The following is an 8,672-nucleotide window of genomic DNA, read 5'->3' as shown; positions in this document are numbered from 1 at the left end:
AAGTTTCGCGGCCTACTTTCCGGTATCATCTTTCATTTTCATCTATTCGCTTCTCTCTTATACATTTTTCTGAGCTTAAATAAATTAATCAAAGTCAGTTCAATGTAAAATTTCTCACAACATTTCAGAATTACCCGTTAATTGTATAGCTCATTGGGAGGGGAACGTGAAAGGATGAAAAACCATCAATCAAGTTAAAAGTGAAATAGACGAGCATCGAGGGAGTCATTCCAATCCACATATATTATTATTCTTTTATAATATTTTTTTAATATTTTATGGATCCACCGATCCTGTAAAACTGCCAATATCTGACTTCAAAAAAAAAAAAAAACTGCCAATGTCACGGTTGGTGGGGAAAAAAATAAAGAAAACTGATATTTTGTCGTTTTCTTTATCCGACGTTTGTTTTTCGGCTTGTAGTTGATATTCTGGTATTCTCCGCTTCATCGCGTGGTGTCATTTTGGTAATTCCTGGGAACAGCAAGGGTCATGGAGGAGAACGTACCAGTCAACGAACGACATCCCGCCAAATACTTGCCCCCCCTTGTTACGAAAAAATACCAGAGGGCACGCGCGCGGCTCACTAGTGAGCAGGTGGGTCATGCACAGCTCATACGAGAAACCACTAACCGGGACCCACGGAGGGGTGTGGGGACAGCGCGTGGCTTCACTTTTTACTGTATCACCTTGAGAGCTTTTAACGGGGTAACATAGGATGATGGAGGAGGAAGGACACGCTGATTCAAGTCGTTGGGAGGGGAGACAGACGAGCCTGGCACAGAAGCTTTTCTTTTACCTTTTGAAAAAGCAATGCTAAATACCATCCTTTAGATTCTTCTCCTTCTCCTCCTTCTCTGTCCTTGACTTGGCTGTTTTCTCCCTCTCTTTTGCTGTCAAAGAATCACTCAGCGAGGCACGCCATAAACATAGCTCTATGTTATGATCAAAGTTTAGTGAATGAGTGTAAATTCTCTAACAAACGACCTCGGCTGCATTCTTAGTTCGCATCTGGGTTTTGCCATTTGTCGCAAGTAATGATTTTTTTTTTCTCGAGCTTTTATGATGTTTCTGATGCTACATGCTGTTCGTCTTCGTGTTTTTTTGTTTGCTGCTGTAGCTGCAAGTACGTCTGGTGCTTTCTTTGCTTTAATGTTCTTCTATTTTGTTTCCATTTATTGATGGAAAGTGAAGATTGTTTTCTCACGTTAATTGAAATTGCCAAGGAGGGCACATAATACTATGAATGTAGTTGAGAAGTTGGTATATTAATGGTTGCCCGTACCACCGAAGTCACACCTCCTGGCTGACAATTCTCTTCCATGATCTCAGATTAATACCTTCTTATAATTCATTTTGCCTTTTTATATTTCTTATTATTGGCAGGCGTCTGCATCATTGTCTGCAATTTTCCTTTCTTTCTTTGTCTTTTTTGCGTGGCTTAACTCAGCCGCGGTAAAGATTCTTCTGCATTTCTCTGTTTTGGTACGTTTGTTGAGCAGTGACGGATCGTCAATGAACACTTTTTTTAGCGGCTAGAAACTGCTGCACGAACTCAAATTTACTTTGATGGTGTACTTTTGGAAAATGTAAGTTATTAGGAGGGGAACAAGAAATAATATACTGCTAGAATTTTCTTCAACTTAGTGCTATAAATTTTGTTTCCTGGGATAGGAGCATCTCGTCTAGCAGATGGGTTCAGGAAGAATGAGCCATCCATACCCCAACTCGTTTCCTAACTGTCAGGACCTTTTCATGTTTTCACCTTCTTGCCATTTGCCCATAGCCGAACTTAACTAAGCTGAGCTTGACTGGGGTTTCTCATAAAAAAAAGTTCCTGTGTCTTGATCTTGAACTGTGTTTTACTTTAGATTCAGTGTTGAGATATTTTTTAACTGATGTCGCTATACAATATTGCATTTTGATTTCCCCAGAACACATAACAGAGCCATGACGAAGATAAGCCCTGAAGTCAAAGTCAAGATGCCAATGGAAGCAGTTCCGCCTGTTTCAGCTGATGTGAGCTTTGTTTCCAACAGTTTTCCAAAATATAAACTAGGGCCTGATAACCAAATTGTGGAAGAGCCAATGGAGGAAAACCATGGGCCTTCCTTGAAGGAGGTGATTGAGCAAGAAGTATCTAACTTGTCAGATCAGCACAAACGACTCTCAGTTCGTGACCTTGCCAGCAAATTTGACAAGAACTTAGCCTCAGCTGCTAAGTTGGCTGATGAGGTACTTGTGTCATTTATACTCATATATCCTTCATTTAAGTTTCGCACTTCGCCTGGGCCATATTTTTCTATCAAATTCAAATGATAATATGGAGGATGCTTTCTTTTTTTTTTTTTTTCAACTGATTTCAGGCGAAGCTTAGAGAGATACCATCTTTGGAGGGACATGTTCTTTTAAAAAAGCTAAGAGATGCATTAGAATCTTTAAAAGGCCGTTTGCAAGGAAAACATAAGGAGGATGTGGAGAAAGCTATTTCTATGGTTCGTTTTCTTGAGGCAACTTAATTATATTGACTACATTACTCTGTTCAGAATCTTTAAAAAGGCCGGTGTTAAACATTCGCTGACTGGAGAATGGAAATGTATGGAAATAGAGAAAAAGGATCATCCAGATTGATGAATGTTTTGCACTTCGTTTGTGTTCCTTCCAATTTCTTCCTTTTCCATATAGGTTGAGGCGTTTGTTTCTTCCGATTGTGCAAAGAAATTCATTCTCATCCCTCTCTCAATTCCATCTTAATAATCCTGAGTACTCATCATGAACAGTTGATTCCATGCAGGTGGAAGCTTTAGCAGTTAAGCTGACTCAAAATGAAGGAGAACTAATTCAAGAGAAGTTTGAAGTGAATAAGCTAGTGAACTTTCTCAAACAGGTCCTCCATAGCATCTAAGCTTTGTGTAAATAGCTATAAAATACTGATCTGAATGCGTTTGATGAGTATGATGATTTACAATTGAGTTTAGAAAGATGAAAGAATCGATGAATATGTATATGTCCAGATAATCATTTTTTTCTGGACTTCAATGTTACTTGATTTCTTAATTCATTGGCCAACCACTACAAAGTAGCTCATCAATGAATTGATTTAATCATTTAAGGCGGAAATAGTTTGTTATAAAAAGTAATGTTAATCATGCATTTTCAATGGCATTTTTGTTCCATTCCAAAGTGTTTTCTTGACTTTTACTTTTGTTTTACAGGCTTCTGAAGATGCTAAGAAACTTGTTAATCAAGAGAAGTCTTTTGCTTGTGCTGAAATTGAGAGTGCTGGAGCAGTAGTGTTGAGAATTGGGGAGGCCCTTGAGGAGCAGGAAAAAGCTTTCCAAGCTTCTAAGAGACAGGTTACTTTTGATTAATAATCATGCCTATTCATGTCTGGCTGCAACGGTCTCCTAAATGGTTCCATAATTAAACATTACACTGCACTATAATATAATACCGGGGCATAGGGAAGGATTGCATGCATAATTTATGGGAACGAATTGCTATGAATTTGGATCAAAGAGAAGAGAGGTTCATTTTTTATATGGTGAAGAGAACTGCTACAGTGCTACCAATTTTTTCATTCTCTAAAGGCGTCCTTACCATTAATGGCACTTTAAGAGAATCTGGGAGCTTGATTTCCCAGGTTGATATCATATAAGATTGGCATGAAAAAATTCCATCATGAATTTTGAAGCAGCATAAGTTACAAAGCCTAGGTTATGAACCTGCAAGCTTGGCTATTTATACTACTGTTATTTGAGATTTTTTTTTAATTGCTATTGAATTGATCCATACTTATAATTTTAGTTATACTTTAGACTTTTATCGTTGCTTCTTCTAATGTTTTCTCGAGAATGTTCTTAATCTGTCGGTGACGCTTGACTAACAACTTGTCAGCAGTTCATTGATAACCAGTTAGGGAATACTTTGTTATTAAATTGTGAGTGGTTCCTTTTGAACATTATCGTGGTATGTTCTTGTCCTTTTATTTTTTCCTTTCAGTTTATGATGGCACTTGAACACCGGGAATCACTGAGAATCCTCTGTAAATATGCGATTCTAGTCATTTATTACCATTTAGGCAAATATGCTTGATCTGATTTTCCTCACTGGCAGGATGTGGAAGAACTGGTAGAGGAGGTTCAGGAGGCTCGAAGAATCAAATTGTTGCATCATCCAAGCAAGGTAACTGCTTTTTTATCCCTCATTTTTGTTTTAGCTACTTTTTGCTTGATTATTGTTGCAATCCGCAAGTACACAGCCTTGACAAGTAATAATGTGTGAGTAAATATCGTTCCACATATATTTGTTTTAAAAAATGTGATCAGATATTTGTTTAAAAAAAAGTGATCAGGCAAAAGACTTTGCAATCTCAATTTAGGTGAGCAAAACACAATAAGTTGGGCAAAGTTGATTTTCCAAATTATATTAAAATTGGAAAATAAAGAAAAACAAATGAATCTCAAATTTCAAGTACAAATTGAGATCTAGGATTATTTATCCCTTTTATATATCATAACACTAAAATTACCTCTTATAAATATTTTTAATGAAAATAAGTGTTAACTTAGAGTACTTAAACTAGCTCTTTCAAGTCATGAACAAATGTTTAATTAAATTAATTACCCAATTTCTTGTTGCAATTAATAAAACCTAATTTTAAGCTTCAACCTTAATGTAGTTATGCAAGATGAGTAAGTATATCTCTATCTTATTAACAAAACTATTCATTTATCATGCATACTTTAAGTTCTTACACTATTTTATTCAAGTTCTACACTCAAACTAACACTCTTAAGTATCACCGAAGTGAACAAATCAATTAAATGGTGGCCAATCATTTAGATGTATCAAGAAAAGAGTAAAATAAACACTTATATATTATTAATCACAAAAAGAGAGGAAAAAATTAGTGCTAATCTATATAAGGATTTAAAATAATCTTAGAACAAAGAATTTAGCCACTCATAATTATCAAAAAGTTACAAATGCACAAAACATTCATAGTCATATCAGATTACAAGAAAAATGAAGAAGTGAAGAAGTTGAAGAAATGGAGCTTTAAACGTTTTCAAAACCTCAATCACTTGATCCCAACTTACCCAAAGCCAAAATTCTAGAACAGCTAAGCTCCCAAAGTAACTTCAAATGTGTAGAATACATTCTTGGTTGAGCCAACAGCGTATATACATCAAGCCCTAATTTTTTAGCCAATCAAGATGTTTCACTTTGCTATCAATGGCAAAAGTCATGAGCAAGCCGCGACTTTGCTCAGTTTTGTATGCTTCTTCCATTTAGCATGACTAATCACATTTGCCCCTAATTTCTTTATCCTAAAACCTTCCAAAAACATCAACAAAAGACCAGAAATGCTTCCAACCAAACATTAAACAATAATAACATAAATTAGCTTGAAAATACCAAAACAATGTACACATTTTCCTAACTTGAGTATTCACAATATGTATAATTTTGCCAAAATATATTAAAAATTCAAGGAAAATGTGATGAAATGAAATAAAATTTTAGAGGCTCACAATTATATTATAAACCATGATATAGTAGTGGTTTTATTTGACTACCTATTTTTGGCAAGGCTATGCATCTTTTCTTGTGCTATGGTTTTAATTTCTTATCAACTAAAGTGTATTTCCAGTTGAAATACTCGTAAAGTGATGGATAAACGATCATTAACCGGATTTGCTTTTAGGTGATGGCCATGGAACATGAGCTTCGTGCTTTGAGAGATCAAATTCGAGAAAAATCCCTTTTTTCAATGAAGCTTCAGAAAGAGGTGTGTTGATATCTAGTTTTCACTCGCTTGACAAAGTTTATTCTCAATATGGCTGGATTTGATTAAGCGGTTTCTATTTTTTCAGCTGCATAATAGTATATGTTTAATTAATTTACATTTTATTAATCCTCCAATACCTGAACAATCTAAAAATTATAACCCATGACAGTTGTGTCTATATAGAATCTAAGCCTTTAGTGTGAACAGTATTGATAGGGAGGGAATGGTTACAATCAGCTTTTCTCAGAAGTGGCCACATGTTTTAATCAGTTATTATTATTTTATTTTTTTTTCTGTTTCATGGGTCGGAGATAATGGAATATGCCTCCTTTTTTTGGTTTTCAATTGAGTGAATGTGGAAGTTCTTCTTCAGAGTTTTCCTCGAACTTATCTAAATGAACCAAATGTTACATATTAACTTGACATATAATGTACTTGAATAAAATTTCCATGTAATAACTTTGTTTTGGTCTTTCCAGCTCACAATGAGCAAGAAGAATGAGAACCAATCCAGTGTATACAAGTTAGATGGTTCTGAAACGTTAGGTTCGTACTTGCAAGTGCACCCTTGCTCGGATGAAGTGCCACAGACATCGAAATGTTTGTTCCAGTGGTATCGTTTGTCATCTGAAGGCAGCTGGAGAGAGGTCATTTCAGGTATTTTTCTGCCATTCTTGATTACATTTACTAGATATATTTTTCATGCTTTGTTTTAGGTCAACTGGTGTGTGTAAAATTATTGGGTGCGTACTCACAACTAATATTGTTAATATTTTGATGTATCTTTTGCTGCATAGCTCAATAAACTCTCCTTGCTAACACGGCTTTGCTTCATAGTGGTTTGTCCTACAGGATACTTCATGTAAATGTCATTTTATTTTCTTTTGTTGGTAGCCCGAAGTTTAGAAGTCTCATATGTCTTTTCAAGTTTTCACCAAATATTTCCTGCCATTTATCGGGTCCAGCTATTCTCTTTTGTTGGTAGCCCGTAGTTTAGAAGTCTCATATGTCTTTTCAAGTTTTCACCAAATATTTCCTGCCATTTATCGGGTCCAGTTAATTCTTTAAAAGGCAAATGTAATGATGCCTCCGACAATTTCCACAGATGTGTGAATCCAATTTAGATCCAAGTGAGATTGTATGTTTTCTCATTCTAACTCTGTCTTTCCTTGACTGAGCTTCAACAACTGAATAATCCTCCGAAACTCTGAATTTTGTTCTGTTCCGTGTGTGGTCTTGGTTGCCATTATTTATCAGGTGCCAACAGATCAATATATTCTCCAGATCCCTCTGATGTTGGGCGAATCTTACAAGTAGACATTGTCTCCAATGGCAAAAAAGTCACATTAACAACTAATCCTATTCAAACTGGTTGGTTCTGAATATGGATCTTATCTTTTTCTTCATCATTTGTTTCCATCTGAAAGGTTAACTTCTGATAATCTATTATTTAACAGTTTCAGGACTTAGAAGCCATGTGGACTCACTTCTTCGAAAATCTAATACAGAATTTAATGTAAGTTATCTTTTCTCAATTTTACTACTGTAATTTGTTTGTTTCAGGCAAAATAGACAATAGTGGAATGTAGAACAAGAGTAATGGGCTTCTGGGCACCTGGCAAGATAAAACATGGCCAAATCTTAATTTGAAATCAAGCATGTGTGTTATGGGAACAGATGAACAGTGATGCAGAATATTTTTGTTGGTCCATGTAGGCTTGCATGTAGTTCAGTTTGCTGTGTTCGCTGAAATGCGGTGCTGGTTCTCTAGAGAAGTTTCTGAGATGTGCTAAATATCTGGTCGTTTACAGGTTGTCATTTCTCAAATGAATGGACAAGATCACTCATCACATTCAGTTCATGCATTTAATGTGGGGAGAATGAGGATAAAGTTATCTAGAGGTTGGATTACAAAAGCTAGAGAAATTTACTCCCCATCCATGCAGGTAAATATTTTGCCTATTAAGCAGAACTGAAAGCTAAAAGCCGCATCGTTTTCAAAAACGTCCATCGAGTTCATCTATGAACCACAACTTGAGATGAGGCTTCCACTGTTAAAGTTGTGTGCAAAAAATGGATCCCTTAAACTAACCACAAGGTTTCTTTAAACCGTAGCTATGTGGAGTTAGAAGCGATACCAGCAACGCAGCAAAGGCCTTGTTTTGGCAAGCGAGGAAGGGGCTGTCCTTTGTATTAACATTTGAATCAGAAAGAGATAGGAATGCAGCCATTATGGTTGCCAGGAAATATGCTCTTGATTGCAATGTGAGTCTTCTTTTCTGACTTGAGAGTCTCCTGCTTCATGCTGAAATGAATTCCTGACTTCCGTACTTAGTATTTGGTCTGGCACTTTTTGTCACAGGTGGTGCTTGCTGGGCCTGAGGATCTTGTATAGGGGCAAACTTTACTGACCGAGTCTCAACAGAAAGTGAGACTTATCATTTTTAGTGTGAGTATATACATACATGTGGGCTTGTTTTGTTGAAGGAATATATATATGCCTTTGGTTGTTTTTGTGATGGGGGCTTCCACTAATTGGGCTGTGGTTTGTTGTTTTAGGCATGGGTTTTTTAAACTTGCCTAATCAAATGCTGTAGCAAATTCAGCTTTTATAATCATTAGATCATTTGTTCATGGTGACTGATTTGCATGTCACTGCTGGTTGCTTTCTTGTATGTAGACTCTAATATTTGACACATACGTGATCGGATTATTCTATTCTCTAAATATGCCGCGTGGCAGTCAGCTCTAAAACACCAGCGCGGGTACTGGGTAGCTCTCTTCAGTCTTCACGATGATAATGGTTCGTATGGGGAACTCACATACTACGCTATTACAGTTTGGATAAGGTGCACTTAAGAAAGTCAAAAAACGAATA

General features: G+C 36.2%; 1 protein-coding gene across 2 annotated transcripts; it reads left to right on the top strand.

Moving 5' to 3' along the window:
- Window positions 1-723: 723 nt before the first annotated feature.
- Window positions 724-8,428, top strand: LOC129306184 (stomatal closure-related actin-binding protein 2-like). 2 transcript variants are annotated; one of them, XM_054946628.1, is made up of 13 exons: window positions 724-1,034; window positions 1,935-2,235; window positions 2,367-2,495; window positions 2,795-2,887; window positions 3,216-3,356; window positions 4,117-4,185; window positions 5,711-5,794; window positions 6,274-6,451; window positions 7,052-7,165; window positions 7,252-7,310; window positions 7,606-7,740; window positions 7,910-8,059; window positions 8,157-8,428. In XM_054946628.1, exons 1-13 carry the CDS (start codon window positions 961-963, stop codon window positions 8,187-8,189), a joined length of 1,560 nt encoding a protein of 519 aa, XP_054802603.1. In that variant the 5' UTR covers window positions 724-960; the 3' UTR covers window positions 8,190-8,428. The 2 variants fall into 2 exon arrangements, with proteins under 2 accessions (XP_054802603.1, XP_054802604.1); XM_054946629.1 differs by lacking the exon at window positions 724-1,034 and adding an exon at window positions 1,332-1,589.
- Window positions 8,429-8,672: the final 244 nt, after the last annotated feature.

The sequence above is a fragment of the Prosopis cineraria genome, unplaced genomic scaffold (assembly GCF_029017545.1).
Source record: "Prosopis cineraria cultivar Desert tree isolate PC_DT_omini unplaced genomic scaffold, ASM2901754v1 PC3, whole genome shotgun sequence".
In the NCBI taxonomy this organism is placed as follows: domain Eukaryota; kingdom Viridiplantae; phylum Streptophyta; class Magnoliopsida; order Fabales; family Fabaceae; genus Prosopis; species Prosopis cineraria.
The sequence above is the reverse complement of the archived record's forward strand: the minus strand, read 5'-3'. Positions and strand labels throughout refer to the sequence as shown.

Coding starts and splice junctions, on each gene's coding strand:
- LOC129306184 (XM_054946628.1), top strand. CDS start 961: ATGAGTGTAAATTCTCTAACAAACGACCTCGGCTGCATTCTTAGTTCG. Junction 2,496..2,794: donor TGGAGAAAGCTATTTCTATG/GTTCGTTTTCTT, acceptor GATTCCATGCAG/GTGGAAGCTTTAGCAGTTAA. Junction 8,060..8,156: donor AATATGCTCTTGATTGCAAT/GTGAGTCTTCTT, acceptor TTTTTGTCACAG/GTGGTGCTTGCTGGGCCTGA.